This window comes from Pristiophorus japonicus, chromosome 3 (genome assembly GCF_044704955.1).
Source record: "Pristiophorus japonicus isolate sPriJap1 chromosome 3, sPriJap1.hap1, whole genome shotgun sequence".
NCBI classification, from domain to species: domain Eukaryota; kingdom Metazoa; phylum Chordata; class Chondrichthyes; family Pristiophoridae; genus Pristiophorus; species Pristiophorus japonicus.
The window spans coordinates 245,973,496-245,993,179 of NC_091979.1; the positions used below are offsets into that span (position 1 = coordinate 245,973,496).

Consider the following 19,684-nt stretch of genomic DNA (forward strand, 5'->3'; position numbering starts at 1 on the left):
GCCTGCCATTCTGAAAAGTACCCATTTACTCCTACTCTTTGCTTCCTGTCTGACAACCAGTTCTCAATCCACGTCAGCACACTACCCCCAATCCCATGTGCTTTAACTTTGCACATCAATCTCTTGTGTGGGACCTTGTCGAACGCCTTCTGAAAGTCCAAATATACCACATCAACTGGTTCTCCCTTGTCCACTCTACTGGAAACATCCTCAAAAAATTCCAGAAGATTTGTCAAGCATGATTTCCCTTTCACAAATCCATGCTGACTTGGACCTATTATGTCACCTCTTTCCAAATGCACTGCTATGACATCCTTAATAATTGATTCCATCATTTTACCCACTACCGATGTCAGGCTGACCGGTCTATAATTCCCTGTTTTCTCTCCCTCCTTTTTTAAAAAGTGGGGTTACATTGGCTACCCTCCACTCCATAGGAACTGATCCAGAGTCAATGGAATGTTGGAAAATGACTGTCAATGCATCCACTATTTCCAAGGCCACCTCCTTAAGTACTCTGGGATGCAGTCCATCAGGCCCTGGGGATTTATCGGCCTTCAATCCCATCAATTTCCCCAACACAATTTCCCGGCTAATAAGGATTTCCCTCAGTTCCTCCTCCTTACTAGACCCCCCGACCCCTTTTATAACCGGAAGGTTGTTTGTGTCCTCCTTCGTGAATACCGAACCAAAGTACTTGTTCAATTGGTCCGCCATTTCTTTGTTCCCCATTATGACTTCCCCTGATTCTGACTGCAGGGGACCTACGTTTGTCTTTACTAACCTTTTTCTCTTTACATATCTATAGAAAGTTTTGCAATCCGTCTTAATGTTCCCTGCAAGCTTCTTCTCATACTCCATTTTCCCTGTCCTAATCAAACCCTTTGTCCTCCTCTGCTGAGTTCTAAATTTCTCCCAGTCCCCAGGTTCGCTGCTATTTCTGGCCAATTTGTATGCCACTTCCTTGGCTTTAATACTATCCCTGATTTCCCTTGATAGCCACGGTTGAGCCACCTTCCCTTTTTTATTTTTATGCCAGACAGGAATGTACAATTGTTGCAGTTCATCCATGCGGTCTCTAAATGTCTGCCATTGCCCATCCACAGTCAACCCCTTAAGTATCATTCGCCAATCCATCCCAGCCAATTCACGCCTCATACCTTCAAAGTTAGCCTTCTTTAAGTTCTGGACCATGGTCTCTGAATTAACTGTTTCATTCTCCATCCTAATGCAGAATTCCACCATATTATGGTCACTCTTCCCCCAAGGGGCCTCGCACAACGAGATTGCTAATTAATCCTCTCTCATTACATAACACCCAGTCTAAGATGGCCTCCCCCCTAGTTGGTTCCTTGACAGATTGGTCTAAAAAACCATCCTATAGGTCAGGGAAGTGCACAGGGCAACTCGGATGGGCATTAAATGCAGCCCGAGAACAGATATCACAAGGGAGAACTCAAATTCTTTGTTTTCTCCCAGAAAAAATTCAAGCCACTTTGCTAAAACTATCTCATCAGGAAAAGTGGGCAGCACCAATTTAATTTTCAAGTAGGCCACATAAAGATTCGAGTCTGTGGTGGACAACTCACCATTACAAGCCTAATAGCCTAATCAAACCTGCAAGGATTGTTATGAAAGTTCAGAACTACCCTCTTGTAATGTATTTGCTTCATGGGTTCCTTGCTTAAGAATTCATAGCAACACATTGCTATTAAGAACTAGTTGGTTTATTAACAAAGGTTTAACAATTACACTACACATTACCAGTTCATCCATTAGGCTCACAATTGCATACCTCATCGTGGATGATCTCGACCCAACTGACTGGGGTTTTATTGAGTCTTGTGAACATCACGTGACTGGCTAGGCCACATGCATTGCAACAGCTCTACAACTATGTTGAGTAAAAACTTTAAATCAAGTGCCTGGAACATTTCTATAATTATTTTTATGAACTTATAAATCAAGTGCCCCCTTGTTAACAGGGAGGGGGGGGCACTAGAACTGGCAAATTAAACAAATTAACTTTTAAACTTTAACAATCAAATTAAAATTTGGTTGCCGGGGGTGATGATGTACTCCAGTCCCTCCAGCGCCCACCTCTCGCGGAAGGCCGCGAGCGTACCGGTGGACACCGCATGCTCCATCTCCAGGGACCCCATGGCTCGGATGTAACCGCGGAAGAGAGGCAGGCAGTCGGGCTGAACGACCCCCTCGACTGCCCGCTGCCTGGACCGGTTGATGGCGCAACTGCTCTACAAATTCTGCAGTCGAGTATCCCGCATTTGGGGACATCGTAGGTGTCAGCACACCCGAAGTGCAATGGGTTCGCCTCGTCCTGGGAGAACCACCTTCTTGATCATTGTTACTTGCATACATTACACTTCTGAATTAAAACAAATCTTTAATGACCTGCGTTGAAAAGGTTGCCAAGCCGCCTCAGTTATAAAGGTTCCACCTAGGTTTCACTGAGCCACGTAGGCCTCACTAGTCACAGAACAAAGCCGCGGCCAACAAGGAACATTGATGGCGCCCATCTAGCTCAACACAGACTGACCGTCAAAATTGAGCTCTGTGCGTCTCAGTTCGACACTGGGCAATGGGATTTCCCGACCAAGTCGCTGGGGACTTGATTATATATATTTTAATTGGCAAATTGTGAGTCACGGAATGGCAATATTTGCGACTCTAGTTGAAGCAGCAAGAATTTGAGCACTGACCCTTTAAATTAATCAGGAAGGATTTATTTTGAGAGCAGTGTGTTCACCTCCCACTCAGGCAGAGCAGCAGATGATTGGGTTTCAGTCTCCAGATGTAGTGCAGTCTGTAGCTCGGCAGTTCATGACAGTGATTTGATATCCCGTTGTCTCAATGATACAAGCACAAGCCTCCTAATACCTCTTGCTAGAATTCTACCTGACTTGATTACCAGTGACCAACGATACCTGCTGAAAAAAGCAACCCGAAGATCTAATAAAATATAGAACAAATCGTGTCCGAGAGTAACTAAGCAAAGACATCCGGCCCGCTTAGTAGCTCATTCAGTAGGGGTAGAGCACAGGTTGTTTATTGAAGATTCATTTTGGAGATGTGGACGTTGCTGGCCAGCATTTATTGCCCATCCCTAGTTGCCCTTGAGAAGGTGGTGATGAGCCGCCTTCTTGAACCGCTGCAGTCCTTGTGGAGGAAAAGAAAGAAAGACTTGCATTTATATAACGCCTTTCACAATCACCGGACATCTGAAAGCGCTTTACGGCCAATGAAGTACTTTTGGAGTGTAGTCACTGTAGTAATGTGGGAAACGCAGTAGTCACTTTGCGCACAGCAAACTTCCACAAACAGCAATGTGATAATGACCAGATAATCTGTTTTTTTTTGTTATGTTGACTGAGGGATAAATATTGGCCAGGACACTGAGGATAATTCCCCTGCTCTTCTTCGAGATAGTGCCGTGGGATCTTTTACGTCCATCTGAGAGAGCAGGCAGGGTCTCGGTTTAATGTCTCATCTGGAAGACGTGATGTTGGGTGGGGAATTCCAGGACTTTGACCCCAGTGACATCATTGATTTGATGAGCAGGATGAGGAGTGACGTGAATTGCCTATTGAAATAATTTAAAAAGAACGAGAAGATGAGCAATTCTTCCCTCTAGTAGGGGAATCCAGAACAAGTGGACATAAAGGTCAATTATGGGTTCTCTCCCGCCAACCCCACACATCAGGAACTCACAGCTGCGTTGCACATGGTCCACTGTCTAGTTCTTTTCATGCATGGAGAAAAGCTGGCACTGTCACCACGGTTTCTAGATGCAAGGTCAGCATTTATTGCCCATTCCTAGTTGCGCCTTGAACCGCTGCATCCGTGTGGTGAAGATACTTAAAGCACTGGAGAAGTACCACCAACGCTGCCTCCGCAAAATTCTGTAAATCCATTGGCAGGATAGGCACACCAACATCAGTGTTCTCGCTCAGGCCAACATCCCCAGCATCGAGGCATTGACCACGCTCGATCGGCTCCGATGGACGGGCCACATCGTCCGCATGCCCGATACTAGACTCCCAAAACAGGCACGCTACTCTGAGCTCTGTCATGGCAAGTGAGCCCCAGGCAGGCAGAGAAAATGCTTCAAGGACACCCTCAAAGCCTCCCTGAAAAAATTTAACATCCCTACCGACTCTTAGGAATCCCTGGCCCAAGACCATTCAAAGTGGAAAAGAAGCATTCGGGAAGGCTCCGAACACTTCGAGTCCCTTCGTCGAGAGCACGCGGAAGTCAAATACAAACAGCGGAAGGAGCGCACGACAACCCAAGTACCCCACCCACCTGTGACAGAGACTGTAGATCTTGCATTGGACTCATCAGTCACCTTAGAACTCGTGTTAGTGTGGAAGCAAATCATCCTTGACTCCGGGGGACTGCCTAAGAAGAAGGTATTCCCACAGAGCTGTTGGGTTGGGAGTTCTAGGATTTTGACGCAGGTACTCGCTACATTTGCCATTCGTGTTCTTGGGATAGGGAAGAGTTAAAAAAAAAATAATTGTAGAACTGTGGCTTCCGGTTGCTAACCAGTGCCTCCTGCTGAAAAGGGTACGTGTATACATCGGATAAAGATGATCAGAGTTGGGCGGCAAGACCATGGTTCAATACCCTGGCGACACTGGCTATCTAGCCTCACACTTGACGTCTCCTAGGACTGCCAGCAGCACCCCCACTCCCCGCACCAGCCCATACCTTCCCCCACCCCCAGCACCAGCACCTCCCCCACTCTGGCTCCTCCCCTACTCACAACCTCTGCCCCACTCCTGGCCCCTCCCCCCACTTTGGCCCCTCCCCTACTCCGCCTCTGCTCTATTCCAGACCCCTCCCCCATGCTGGCCCCTCCCTCACTCAGCCTCGGTCACATTCCTGGCTCCACGCCCACCTCCACTCCCAATGCAGCCATATAGCTGAACTGCACAAGCTTGTCTACTGAAATCATTAAAAAGTGATTTGATGTCTTGCACTTTTTAAAACACAGGTACCTGTATATCTAAAATCTTTAGGTGCAAGAAGTCAGTTTTGCTGTAAGAGCAAGCTTTTCTATAAGCAGGAGTTCAATTTTGCCTCGGAATATATTAGTGCAGAAGCTGGAGTGGTTGGATTGCCAGCATCGAGTGCTTCGAAATCCCCAACAGTGAGAAGGGTTCAGGGTCAGTGAGCTGGTTATTTAGGAGCATTCTGTGATCAGTGCAGTTTTCACATTCAGATTAATGACTAAAGCCAGAGACACCAGCCTCTTTCAGGTATTGCAACTCAGCCAAGGTTTGCTGCAAAGTTCAGGTCTATTCCTTTTACGTGTGGCATGAATGCTGCAGGCGTAGCTCCACACAGGATGTGTTACTGAGAGGCCCTGGCAACAACGCAAGTGACCTTTTTCCATGCGGCTGCCTCACAGAAAAGTCAGGACTGTGGCTTTAGGACCAGCCCGTCTTGTGCAGCGCTTCTGTAAATGGGAATTACTTCACGCCAAAACACCAGCTCTCTGATAGGGGTTCAAGGGTCATAACCCCGCACCTCATCACCATCCTCCTCCAATTGGCTGCCTGGACTGGAGAATTTAGCTCTGAGAAAAGATTGGATAGGCTGGGATTGTTTTCTTTGGAACAGAGGAGGCTGAGGGGAGACCTTATTGAGGTACATAAAATGATGAGAGGCCTGGATATAGTGGATAGGAAGAACCTATTTTCCTCAGCAGAGGGGTCAACAACCAGGGGGCATAGATTTAAAGTAATTGGGGGGAGGTTTAGAGGGGATTTGAAGGGAACTTTTTTCACCCAGAGGCTGGTGGGGTCTTGAACTCTGCCTGAAAGGGTGGTAAAGGCAGAAACCCTCACCACATTTAAAAGGTACTTGGATGTGCACTTGAAGTGCCGTAACCTACAGGGCTACAGACCAAGAACTGGAAAGTGGGATTAGGCTGGATAGCTCTTTGTCGGCCGGCACGGACACAATGGGCTAAATGGCCTCCTTCCGTGCTGTAAACTTCTATGATTCTGTATCAGTACCTTATCAAATGAAAAGAACAAATATTGTTCCCTCTCTGTATCCTGAGAGAGATTTTCTACGGATCGATCTCTGGCTGGGAATGAGTGAGATCGAAGGCTTTAGTGCATCGATGCAGAAGACCCGGGTGATTAAATACTCCGTAGAACACAACAGTTCCTGTGCCACTAGGGTGTTCGGAAGGGGAAAGTCTGGAGGGTGTCTGATCAGGATTGAATAGTGGAGAACACATCCTGATGAGTGAATGAGGGAGGCCATTTGACCCACCTCCGCTCATCCATTCCAAAAGAAACAGTTACTCCATCAGAGAATCTAACTGTTTTTAATTGACTGCATGATTTATACCTCCAGTGTCCTGGCTGGAAGCCTGACCACATGTTGATCACTCTTTGTGTGGAAAAACTTCCCACACCAGACTCAAATTTTCTTTTTCTTATTTGAACCCTTGGCCTTGTTCTCCTCCTGACACCATTTACGAACAATGACAGACATGGGAGAGAAAAATCTGGGAAATTCCTCTTCGAATCCCTTAAGCCATTTAAAAGCTAGTCCAGGAGATCACTCCGGCCCTGAATCACCTTCCTTTTGTAAGAGGTGATCGCCGCCCCAGACGGAAACAGATTCAGCTCTCGCTTGAAGGAATTCAGAGAATCAGCATCCACGCACGAGACGGCAGCCTGATCCCGCAGTCCGCTATTCTCTGGGAAAAGAACCACCTCCTGACATCTAACCTGGATCTGACCTTATACAAATTAAAATTGTGACCCCCTGGTCCTCCCTAACCTATTTAATTGGAACGAACTGTCAACTCGAACGCAATCTATTCCCTTTGTCATCTTTCGTGTCAGCTGTGGCTCAGTGGGTAACACACTCGCCTCTGAGTCTGAAGATTGTGGGTTCAAGTCCCACCCCAGGGACTTGAACACAAAGAATCCAAGCTGACACTCCCAATGCAGTGCTGAGGGAGCACTGCACTGTCGGAGGTGCTGTCTTTCGGATGAGGCCCCCGTCTGCTCTCTCAGGTGGATGTAAAAGATCCCATGGCACCATGTTGAAGAAGAGCAGGGGAGTTATCCCCGGTGTCCTGGGCCAATATTTATCCCTCAATCAACATAACAAAAAAAGCAGATTATCTGGTCATTATCACATTGCTGTATGTGGGAGCTTGCTTGTGCATAAATTTGTTGCGTACATTACAACACTCCAAAAGTACTTCATTGGCTGTGAAGCGCTGTGAGACGTCCGGTGGTCATGAAAGGCGCTATATAAATGCAAGTCTTTTTATCTTAAGAACGAAGATGGTTCAAACAAGTTATTTTTGAAGAATTGATGTGAGGATGGATGAACAATCTAAGGTTTTATTTTATAACCTTTGTATAGCTCGGGGGGCACGTATGCAGAACTTTTCCTCCAGAGATTAAATGGGTGGGATGGAGTCTGTGCTAAAGTGGCTTGTGGAAGGGGCGAATGGAATGTGCTTTCCTTGTTCCATGCTTTCTTGTGGTGTCTTGTCAGATTGTCTCCGATGAGTTTTTCTAATAGCTATAATGAGGCTCTGACCCTGGTGCGAAGGGTCGCGGCAACTCTGCCGCCGAGAACACAATTGCCTCACCAGCAATCTCCCTTTAGTGAAGGAATTTAGAATCACTTTATAAAGATGACTTTTGGATTGCAGCTTCTTATCTCCAGTTATGACAAGCTTATTTTGAAAAGCCTTATCCGTGTAATCAAATGATTCAGCTATTCAGTATGGTGTGTGCATGGGCGGTATTGACTTGAGGCATCATTATGGGACTAAGTGAAGTCAATAGCACTGGATTCTTGCTTAGTAATTTGCCAGCAAAATACAAGCAGCATTCAAATTAGAGCAGCCTATAATCACAGTTTTGCTGACAACTTTTGAGTCAATAAATGATTTATTAACAAATCTTGAGTATGAAGTCTCCCAATGTGGAATAAAGCCAGTGAACAAAGGGTTAGATTTTCCTGTTCGCTCCAGGTCCCGTTCACCCATCACCCCTGTGCTCGCTGACCTACATTGGCTCCCGGTTAAGCAATGCCTCGATTTCAAAATTCCCATCCTTATTTTCAAAACCTTCCATGTCCTCGCCCCCTCCCTATCTCTGTAATCTCCTCCAGCCCCACAACCTGCGCTTCCCCCTCCCCCCCCGCGACATGTCTGCGCTCTTCCAATTCTACCCTCTTGAGCATCCCTGACTGTAATCATTCAACCATTGGTGGCTGTGCCTTCAGCTGCCTGGGCCCCAAGCTCTGGAATGCCCTGCCTGAACCTCTCTGCCTCTCTACCTCTCTTTCCTCTTTCAAGACACTCCTTAAAACCTACCTCTTCACCTGCGCTAATTTCTAATTTTGTGGCTCGGTATCAAATTTTTATCTTCTAATACGTCTGTGAAGCGCCTTAAAATGTTTCACTGTGTTAAAGGGGCTATATAAATGCAAGTTGGTTCTGCACCTGAGCACGTTTGATTGCCTGGGTGCACTGAATAGAAGGAAATGGGGAATGAAGGATTGCATGGATGAGTGGGAGCCATTTCCCCATCCGATTTTTTTTTTTCCATCTACTTAAATTAATGGCAGATCAGGCATGTTCCATTCGCTGGCCCCAAGGCAATCAAATACGCTGGGGTGCAGGAACAGGAGGAACCGGCCCCTAGATCTCTCTCTCTCAGCAAATTTAGTTCAGTCGCTAATGTCCTGGATTAATAAACACAGGTGCTGCAAGCAGCCATTTTATGCTGCGAGATTTTAATAACTGGATTGAGGAATGTATCGCAAGTAAACTATTTTTTTCTAGATTTTATTGTTTTCTTTTATTTTTAAACAAGTGAGCATTAGAAAAAAATAATAAATAAATTACTTGACTGGTAATTATTTTCTGCTGAAGAAGCAATGCAGCCTGATTGAGAATAATGCAGGAATGCCTTGTTCCGAGAACAACTTCTCCAAGAACATCTTTGTTATCACTGATCCAATCAAAATTCTGATTTTAAAAAAAATAATACATTTCTGGCACTGGATGAGATTCACGACCACCGAATGTCTCAAAGTGCTTTACAGCCAATGAAGTACTTTTTGGAGATTAGTGACTGTTGTAATGTGGGAAATGCTGTTCTTCAAAATAGTGCCGTGGGATCTTTTGCATCCACTTGAGAGAGCAGGCGGGGCCTTGGTTTGACGTCTCATCTTTCTTTCGATCTCTGTTCCAGAGAAAACAACCCCAGCTTATCCAATCATTCCTCATAGCTAAAAATTCTCCAGTCCTGGCAGCATCCTTGTAATTCTCCTCTGTACCCTCTCTAGTACAGCTTTCCTGTAATGTGGTGAGCAGATCTGTACGCCGCACTCTAAGGCTAGGCTAAGCCAGGGCTCCTGCTTTTGGTTGCTAAACTCTGCTGGAAAGTAGATGTTCGGCTAGGAGCGGACCAAGCTCAGTGATGGTGACCCCATGGTTGAATAGCTTTCTAACACTGTCATGCTGAGACATGAACGTACAATTGGGTGTGATACCAAAGGGTCAGCAGGCCCAAGAAAGCCTCACTATATAATGACTACTCACAAAACACAGCTGTTTTGAAGGGGCATGATCCTCCCATCCATCAGCAACATCTCATTAATTGGATCCCAGTCCTTCAGTTTGTATCTTAAGTTATCCTTATCTCTCTAATCTATCCAGCGTGTCCCACCCCTGAGGTGTCTGCGCTGCTCTAATTTTGCCCTCTTGAGCATCCCTGATTATAATCGCTCAACCATCGGTGGCCGTGCCTTCAGCTGCCTGAGCCCCAAGCTCTGGGACTCCCTCCCAAAACCTCTCCGCCTCTCTTTCCTCCTTCAAGACGCTCCTTAAAACCTAACTCTTTGACCAAGCCTGCGCTAATTTCTACTTGTGCGGCGCAGTGTAAAATTTTTATCTCGTGATGCTCCTGCGAAGCCCCTTGGGACGTTTCACTACGTTAAAGGTGCAATATAAATACTCGTTGTTAACATGGCCTCTGGTGATATGTAAAATCGATCGGACACAGTTACCGCGGGTGGTGTGATAGTGCAGAGAGTCGGTGTTGCTATGTGCTGTGCCAGGGATTGTTAAAATGCAGAGATGACGAGTTGCAAATCTCACCCATGCTACCAAGAGATGGCATCAGGCACAGGAGAGCAGGTGAAGGATATCAGCATATATTAGTGAAGTGACTCGAGAGTGGCATTGGCAGTGATCCAGAAATAGGTCGACATCTTAACCAAGGAAGGCAGCATGACACAAGGGAAAAGCATGCAATAAGTTGGGATTTTCTCTCTCTATGTTTTCTCAGCAAAATTAAACTGATTTTCCCCTCCCCGCCCCCCCCCCCCCCCCCCCAAAATCTTCTATTAACACGATTACTTCTGATAGGAACAATGAGATCATGGGTTTAAGACAATCGCATCAAAGGAACGATTGAGAAGAGACGGCCTGGCCTTACTGTTTGTGGAACCATTCCCGTCTGCCCTCTCAGGTGGACGTAAAAGATCCCACGGCACTATTGTGAAGAAAAGCAGGGGAGTTCTCCCCGGTGTCTCGGCCGATATTTATCCCTTAATCAACATCACTAAAACAACATTTTGACATTGACATTATCTGGTCATTATCACATTGTTGTTTCTGGGAGCTTGCTGTGTGCAAATTGGCTGCCGCGATTCCCACATTACAACAGTGAGTACACTGCAAAAGAAAAAGTACTTCATTGGCTGTGAAGTGCTTTAAGACATCCTGAGGTTGTGAAAGGTGCTATATAAATGCAAGCCTTTCTTTTTTTCTCTCTTTAACTAATGAAAGGTGCTGTCGTGGCTTGGGATGACTTTAGAAATGTTACCTACTTAAGTAGCAATGGGGGAAGAAGATGAAGAATCTCTTTTAAGACAGAAGTGAGGCTTCTGCCATGTCATTGGGAGACTGTATCCTTTCCCTATTCAGTGATCCCCAGATGGTTCCAATAATCACATTCTTTTGGCTTTCAACTGCCAGGCCAACTTTGAGTTAGACGTCTAGACATTAATTTCCCCCTCAGCTTTGTGTTTTGCTGACAAGTAAGGGAGAGGATTGCAGGAAAATTTGGAACAGGAGTCGGCTAATTGGCCCATTGAGTCCGCTCTGCCAATGCGTGTCTGTTTTAATTCCTTGCCTTTCAACATGTCCGTACGTTCCGAGCGTGTATCTCTCTTTCTCTTCCTGTTAAATACTTCCATTGACTCAGCATCGATGGTCTTGTGGGACAGTGCACTCCACATTCTCACGACACTTGTGCAAAGATATTTTTCCATTAATTCATTTTTTTAATTGGGTTACTTCTAACTTTTGGGCTCAATCTTCTGTATGCACCAATGGCACAAAGCCTCGCTTGCAGGATGTATCGCGAAACCATGGCAACAATGCCAACCTTTTCCCAGGCGCTATAAAAAAATATCTGGTGGACAGTGTGCAGTTGGGATTTTCGTGATGTGAGGAGTTGGTGGGACAGACTCCAATCAACGCATTCGGAAAATCAGCCTCAATGCCCACTTGTTCTGGGTCCCGCGACTAGAGGGAGGAATTGTTCCTTGTCATCTTTTAATTATTGTAATAGCTTGGCCAGCCCATCCCTTGTCAACTGTGAAGGCACCTCCGACAGTGCAGCACTCCCTCAGCTCTGCACTGGAGTGTCAGCCGTGGCTCAGTGGGTAGCACACTCGCATCGAGTCAGAAGGTTTTGTGGGTTCAAATCCCACGCCAGGGACTTCAGCACATCAAAAAAAAAATCTAGACTGACACTCCAGTGCAGTGCTGAACTCCGCTGCACTGTCGCACTGTCGGAGGTTCCGTCTTTCAGATGAGACGTTAAACCGAGGCCCCGTCTGCCTCTCTCAGGTGGACGGAAAAGATCCCGTGGCACTATTCCAAAGAGGAGCAGGGGTAGTTATCCCTGGTGTCCTACCCCATATTTATCCCTCAATCAACATAACAAAAAACAGATGATCTGGTCATTATCACATTGCTGTTTGTGGGAGCTTGCTGTGCGCAAATTGTCTGTCACGTTTCCCACATTACAACAGTGAGTACATTCCAAAAGTACTTAATTGGCTGTAAAGTGCTTTGAGACGTCTGGTGGTCGTGAAAGGTGCTATATAAATCCAAGTCTTTCTTTCTTATCCTGCTCATCGATCAATGATGTTGCTAGAGTCAAAATCCGGGTACCCTCACTGCACGGACTGCAGCGGTTCAAGAAGACGGTCCACCACTACTTTCCCGTGGGCAACTAGGGATGGTCAATAAATGCCAGCCTTGCCAGCAACGCCCACATCCCCAGAATGAAAAAAAAAGGGAACATAATCCAAGTTTGCCCACCCAGGCTCTCGTCGGAGCGACTCATTGACAACAGCATGTCACGTTTTCTAATTTGTTAATTGAGTACTTTCTCTGAACAACATTATATATATATTGTGATATATTCTTTCATCATCATAGGCGGTCCCTCGTATTCACGCCAAAAAGGGATGAGTTCACAGGTGTTTCAATGAAGGACCTAATATTCCAGGTCTCAAACTACATCCTGAAGGGTGGAAGATGCCTGTTCGTGGATTTTTTTAACGTGTGGTGACCGTTGCACACCAGCCACCACACAGGCTTGACAGAGCTAGGTCTTGGTCCAGTGGCAAGGGTTACCCAGGACGACTGGAGACCAGCTCTGTTGCACAAACCTAGTGCGCACACATATCGCAGTGTGGGCTGATCCGTGCTGTCCCTGGGCCCCCGCCTCATCTGGTCCCCGAACTCGCGCCTCTCCTCCCTGATCACGTTGCTCCACGATCACTCGCCGCTCCTTTGCCCCAACCTCAATGCTCCTGCTGTACCTGCCCATGCTCCAATCACCGACCTGGACCTTGATGACATCTTTAATTTTCTATATTCTTTACGACATCACAAACACACACATACACAAGATGGCTCTACAGGAACGTATCATCATGTGACCTTGTCACATGACCCTTTATTGTATTTACATCAGCAGTTGCATCACCACTAGGTGGAGCAGTAGTCCACGAGGGAGAGCTCTATATTACATATATGTGAAGCCTATCTTCCAGAATATTGTGCTAAACTGTACCCTGGTTCACCTCGTCTATTCTCTCTCAGATTAAATAGAGAATAATAGATACGTCGGTGTGATTGCAGTATATCAAGGCAATTGAATGACATCATGAACTTGCAAGGGATAAAGACAAGCTGTTGTTTTGAAGGCATCCCTTAAGACTAAAGCCTTCCAATGCTCGCCAGCAGAATCTGTTGTTTTAAAAATTATATGTGCTCTTTCGGTTGTAGGTCAGGAGGGTGGAGATGTTCCATATTTAGTCTGTTTTGAGCCAGCAATGGCTGTCAGCAGTCCCCCAAGCTCCTTGACACTGGTGGGCAATGACATTCACACCATGGAATTAACGGTATGTGATGTCATTACCTTGGCTCTATTGAGCAACAGTTTTCCGATAATAACTGAATCCTATTATTTGCCATCGCCCCGGAAAGAAACAAGCGAAAAAGCTTCACAATTCCTTGTCAAAAATATGTCAACAAATAACCAGTCATTAAACCTGCCTCAGCATGATATCCAATCAATGAGTTATTAAATATTTTTTTTTAAACTGGCTGTCAGCATTACACAATAGGCAGTGCAATTTGATTACGTCATTTGTGTGTGTGATGTCACAAAATATCACATTAAAGCTGTTATATTTACCGGTCAACTGCCTATCTCTATCTGTAAAGTATTTTTCTTTTTTTTTCAAAAAAAATGTTTTTTTTTATATCTTTTTATGTCTGTCAAGATCGGGGGATGGCAGCACTCAGGAGCCGAACACTTTTCAACTTTGAGTACTCCGGGTCAGGTACAGCACAGCCAAAAGAGGTCAAGAACCAGGGAGCATAGATTTAAAGTATTGTAATTGGTAGGAGATTTAGAGGGGATTTGAGGGGAAATTACTTCACCCAGAGGGTGGTGGGGGTCTGGAATTCACTGCCTGAAAGGGTGGTCAAGGCAGAAACACTCACCACATTTTAAAAGTACTTGGATGTGCACTTGAAGCGACGTAACCTACAGGGCTACGGACCTAGTGCTGGAAGGTGGGATTAGGATGGATAGCTCTGTGTCAGCCGGCACGGAGAAGATGGGCCCAAATGGCCTCCTTTCGTGCTGTAAATTTCTATGATACTATGTGGAGTATACCTCGTTTGGCCCTGCCTCAAACTTGGAAAGGGGCTACTCTATTGTATCACGCAGAGTTTACAACAAGCGCACCAGCCAACCTTATGATCTATTTGATCAATCCAGCTAATTTATTGACGTGAACGGCCCTCCAGCACTGTTCTCCAGTAACCAGTCAAGTTTGAGTTGAAACAGTGCTCACCCATCACCCCTGTGATCGCCGACCTACATTGGCTTCCGGTTAAGCAACGTGTCGATTTCAAAATTCTCATCTTTATTTTCAAATCCCTCCGTGGCCTCGCCGCTCCCTATCTCAGTAATCTCATCCAGCCCCACAACCAAAATCAAAGCACATGGTATTGGGAGTAATGTACTGACGTGAATAGAGAACTGGTTGGCAGACAGGAAGCAGAGAGTCGGGATAAACGGGTCCCTTTCAGAATGGCAGGCAGTGACTAGTGGAGTGCTGCAGGGCTCAGTGCTGGGACCCCAGCTATTTACAATATACATCAATGATTTAGATGAAGGAATTGAGTGTAATATCTCCAAGTTTGCAGATGACACTAAACTGGGTGGCGGTGTGAGCTGTGAGGGGGACGCTAAGAGGCTGCAGGGTGACTTGGACAGGTTAGGTGAGTGGGCAAATGCATGGCAGATGCAGTATAATGTGGATAAATGTGAGGTTATCCACTTTGGGGGCAAAAACGCGAAGACAGAATATTATCTGAATGGCGGCAGATTAGGAAAAGGGGAGGTGCAATGAGACCTGGGTGTCATGGTTCATCAGTCATTGAAAGTTGGAATGCAGGTACAGCAGGCGGTGAAGAAGGCAAATAGTATGTTGGCCTTCATAGCTAGGGGATTTGAGTATATGAGCAGGGAGGTCTTACTGCAGTTGTACAGGGCATTGGTGAGGCCTCACCTGGAATATTGTGTTCAGTGTTGGTCTCCTAATCTGAGGAGGACGTTCCTGCTATTGAGGGTGTGCAGCGAAGGTTCACCAGCCTGATTCCCAGGGTGGCTGGACTGACATATGAGGAGAGACTGGATCAACTGGGCCTTTATACATTGGAGTTTAGAAGGATGAGAGGGGATCTCATAGAAACATATAAGATTCTGACGGGACGGGACAGGTTGGATGCGGGTAGAATGTTCCCAATGTTGGGGAAGTCCAGAACCAGGGGACACAGTCTTAGGATAAGGGGTAGGCCATTTAGGACTGAGATGAGGAGAAACTTCTTCACTCAGAGAGTTGTTAACCTGTGGAATTCCCTACCACAGAGAGTTGTTGATACCAGTTCATTGGATATATTCAAGAGGGAGTTAGATATGGCCCTTACGGCTAAAGGGATCAAGGGGTATGGAGAGAAAGCAGGAAAGGGGTTCTGAGGGAATGATCAACCATGATCTTATTGAATGGTGGTGCAGGCTCAAAGGACCGAATGGCCTACTCCTGCACCTATTTTCTATGTTTCTAACCATCTCGAGATGTCTGCGCCCCTCTCATTCTGCCCTCTTGAACATCCCTGATTGTAATTGCTCAACCATTGGCAACCGGTTGCCTCGGCCCAAGCTCTCGAACTCCCTCCCTAAACCTCTCCACCTCAATACCTCTCTTTCCTCCTTCAAGACGTTCCTTAAAACCTACCTCTTTGGCCAAGCTTTTGGTCACCTGCGCTAATTTCTACTTATGCGGCTCGGTGACAAATTCTTTTATCTCATAATACTCCTGTGAAGCGCCTTGGGACGTTTCACTATGCTAAAGGCGCTATATAAATACAATGTTTTGTTGTTGTGAGATGGCAGTCAGTTCAACCCAATCCTGTCTTCATCTGGTGTGCACACTTTGCAAAAAGGGTCATTGAATAGCAATCTCGAGTTAGAATCCTGGTTGATTTTTTTTTTCCCTTTTCTGTAACCCTCGATCATAGTGTCGCCAGTGCTGTGCTGGGAATTCCGGGGTCCAACCCGGGATCTTCCTGTTTTTATATGGTATTTTTCCACTGTGCTTTTTGTTTTATAAAAAATAACCTTTGTTCTTGGGATGTGGGCGTCGCTGGCAAGGCTGGCATTAATTGCCCATCCCTGGTTGCCCTGAGAAGGTGGTGATGGTGGGTCTTTGTCTTGCCTGCCCTGCTGCAGGCTGTGTGGTGATGGTGCTTCGATGGTGCAGCAAGATCAAAGCCGATTTGTCCAGTCATGTTGTGTCTGTTTAAAAACTGGGGTTGATCTTTTTCCGTAATTCAGCCCCTATGGAATGTTTGGAATCAGTACGGAGTTGGCCTGCTCATTTTAGGCTGGATTCAACCGTAGATCGCATGCTAATGATTACCCTGTTACACACAATCTCTGGTGGATAATTTCTCAATTGACCAGAGGAATATATATATTTTTGCAGACTTTGCGTTTCACTAATTTCTTTTCTTTGTCTTTGTTTTTATCTGGCTGCCAGGTACCCCAAAAACTGTGGACATTGTGACAGTTCATCGCCATGGCAATGGTTCAGGCTTTACCCATAGCTTCTGAGCACCAGAATTCAGAAAGCCAGAACAAACTGCAAACATCTGCAGCTTCCCCGATCTTGCAGAGCACCATGGGAAGCGTTGGCAGTCTGGTGTCGGGACGCAACTACCACGACAAGCACTGCAAGGCCACAGAGTACAACAGCAAGTGTCGCAAAACTGGCCAGATGCAGAACATTTTCAGGCAACCGGATGGGCACCTAAAAAATGGCTACTCTCAGGACTGCGTCGGCGCAGCGGCGACCAAAAAGCAGTGTGCAGCAATTGGAAAAAATGGGAACTATGCATATTTAAACGAAGACCACCGCAATGGAGGCTGGAATGTGACCGGGTCGCCCGTCAGCCCTTGCAGCGATCCTGAAGATGCGCGAGAAGGGAGGTCAATCAACGGAAATATTCGAGGGCCCCCTCCAAAAATAATTCCAGTGTCCGGCAGGCTGGAGAAGGTAGGTCACGTTGAGGACTTTCTTGTTGGAATGTGGCAGTGCATGACTGCACCAGTGAGCTGCGTCGTAGGTTCACAACCTCGCGTGTCGAGTTAACAGGCATGTTGTCCGACGGAGTTGCGGAACACCGTAGCCCCTCGGAATTACACCCTGAGCAACTAGTGCATGAATGCTTAACCCATTATAGAGTCATAGATCATAGAAATTAACAGCATGGAAGGAGGCCATTTCGACCCATCATGTCCGCGCCGGCCGACAAAGAGCCATCCAGCCTTATCTTACTTGCTAGCTCCTGGTCCGTTTACTCCATTTATTTTTCAATGTGTTAACCATGTCCGTTAAAGCAGTGGGCAAAGGAGTTTCATACGCACGTGCTAATTGTCTGTCCACTAATATCCTACAACACGACTGGAGTACTGTGCACAGTTCTGGTCTCCATATTATAAAAAGGACATGGAGACACTGGAGAAGGTACAAGAAAGTTTTCAGGGGTTTAGCATCTTTGAAAGTAGATAAATCGCCAGGACCGGATGAAATATATCCGAGGCTACTTAAAGAAGCAAGGGAGGAAATTGCAGAGACTCTGACCATCATTTTTAATTCCTCCCTGGCTACAGGAGTTGTGCCAGAGGATTGGAGAACTCTTAATGTTGTTCCATTGTTTAAAAAGGGAGGAAGGGATAAACCAAGTAATTACTGTACAGTTAGTTTAACCTCGGTGGTGGACAAATTACTGGAATCAATTTTGAGGGACAGTATAAACCTTCATTTAGAAAGACGCAGATTAATCAAGGACAGTCAGCATGGATTTGTTAAGGAAAGATCGTGTTTGACTAACGTGATTGAATTCTTTGAGGAGGTAACAAGTAGGGTTGAGGAGGGCAGTGCTTTTGATGTAGTTTACATGGATTTTAGCAAGGCTTTTGATAAGGTCCCATATGGCAGGCTGATCAAAAACGTAAAAGCCCATGGGATCCAAGGGAGAGTGGCAAATTGGAACTAAAATTGGCTCAGTGGCAGAAAGCAAAGGGTAATGTTTGAGGGGAGTTTTTGTGACTGGAAGGCTGTTTCCAATGGGGCTCCACAGGGCTCAGTTACTTGGTCCCTTACTTTTTGTACTGTATATTAATGATGTAGCCTTGAATGCAGGGGGCATGATAAAGAAATATGCAGATGATACAAAAATTGGCCGTGTGGTTGACAGTGAGGAGGAAAACGCTAGACTGCAGAAAGATATCGATGAACTGGTCAGGTGAAAAGAACAGTGGCAAATGGAATTCAATTTGGGAAAAGTGTGAGGTAATTCATTTGGGGAGGGGTAACAAGGCAAGGGAATACACAATAAATGGGAGGATACTGAGTTGTAGAGGAACAGAGTAACCTTGGATCCTTAAAGGTAGCAGGACAGGTCGATAAGGTAGTTAAAAAGGCATACGGAATGCTTCCCTTTATTAGCTGAGGCATAGAATGCAAGAGCAGGGAAGTTATGCTTGAACTGCATACAACACTAGTTAGGCCACAACTTGAGTACTGCGTGCAGTTCCGGTCACATTACAGGAGGGATGTGATTGCAGGAGAGAGTGTGCAGAGGAGATTTACGAGGATGTTGGAGGACTGGAAAACTTTAGCTATGAAGAAAGATGGGATAGGCTAGGGTATTTTCCTTGGAACAGAGGAGACTGAGGGGAGATTTAATTGAGGTTTATAAAATTATGAAGGGGCTAGATAGAGTGGATAGGAAGGACCTATTTCCCTTAGCAGAGGGGTCAACAACCAGGGGGCATAGATATAAAAGAGTTGGTAGAAGGATTAGAGGGAAGGAGAGGAAACATTTCTTCACCCAGAGGGTGGTGGGGGTCTGGAACTCACTGCCTGAAAGGGTGGTAGAGGCAAAAACCCTCATCACATTTAAAAAGTACTTGAATGTGCACTTAAAGAGCTGTAATCTACAGGGCTACGGACCTAGTGCTGGAAGGTGGGATAAGAACAAAAGAAATAGGAGCAGGAGTTGGCCAATCGAGCCTGCTCCGCCATTCAATAAGATCATGGCTGATCTGATCTTGGACTCTGGTCTAATTTCCTGCTCCCTGACTCCCTTATTTTTCAAAAATCTGTCTATCTCCACCTTAAATATATTCAATGACCCAGCCTCCACATCTCTCTGGGGTAGAGAATTCCAAAGATTCACGACCCTCTAAGAGAAGAAATTCTTCCTCATTTCTGTTATAAATGGGCGACCCCTTATTCTGACTCTGCCCCCTAGTTCTAGATTCCGCCATGAGAGGAAACATCCTCTCTGCATCTACCCTGTCAAGCCCCCTCAGAGTCTTATACGTTTCCATAAGATCACCTCATTCTTCTATACTCCAACGAGTATAGGCCCAACCTGCTCAACCTTTCTTCAAAAGACAACCCCTTCATCTCAGGAATCAACCTCGTGAACCTTCTC

The 19,684-nt window shown here is 45.9% G+C and overlaps 1 protein-coding gene across 5 annotated transcripts in view; it reads left to right on the top strand.

Moving 5' to 3' along the window:
* lzts2a (leucine zipper, putative tumor suppressor 2a) overlaps nucleotides 1-19,684 on the top strand; it is a 259,923-nt gene that overhangs the window by 218,663 nt on the left and 21,576 nt on the right. For all 5 annotated transcript variants that reach the window (XM_070876497.1, XM_070876498.1, XM_070876499.1 and 2 more), the window contains one exon: nucleotides 16,720-17,235. In XM_070876497.1, coding sequence (XP_070732598.1) covers nucleotides 16,759-17,235 — 477 coding nt within the window. In that variant the 5' untranslated portion in view covers nucleotides 16,720-16,758. The remainder of the gene's footprint in view (nucleotides 1-16,719; nucleotides 17,236-19,684) is intronic.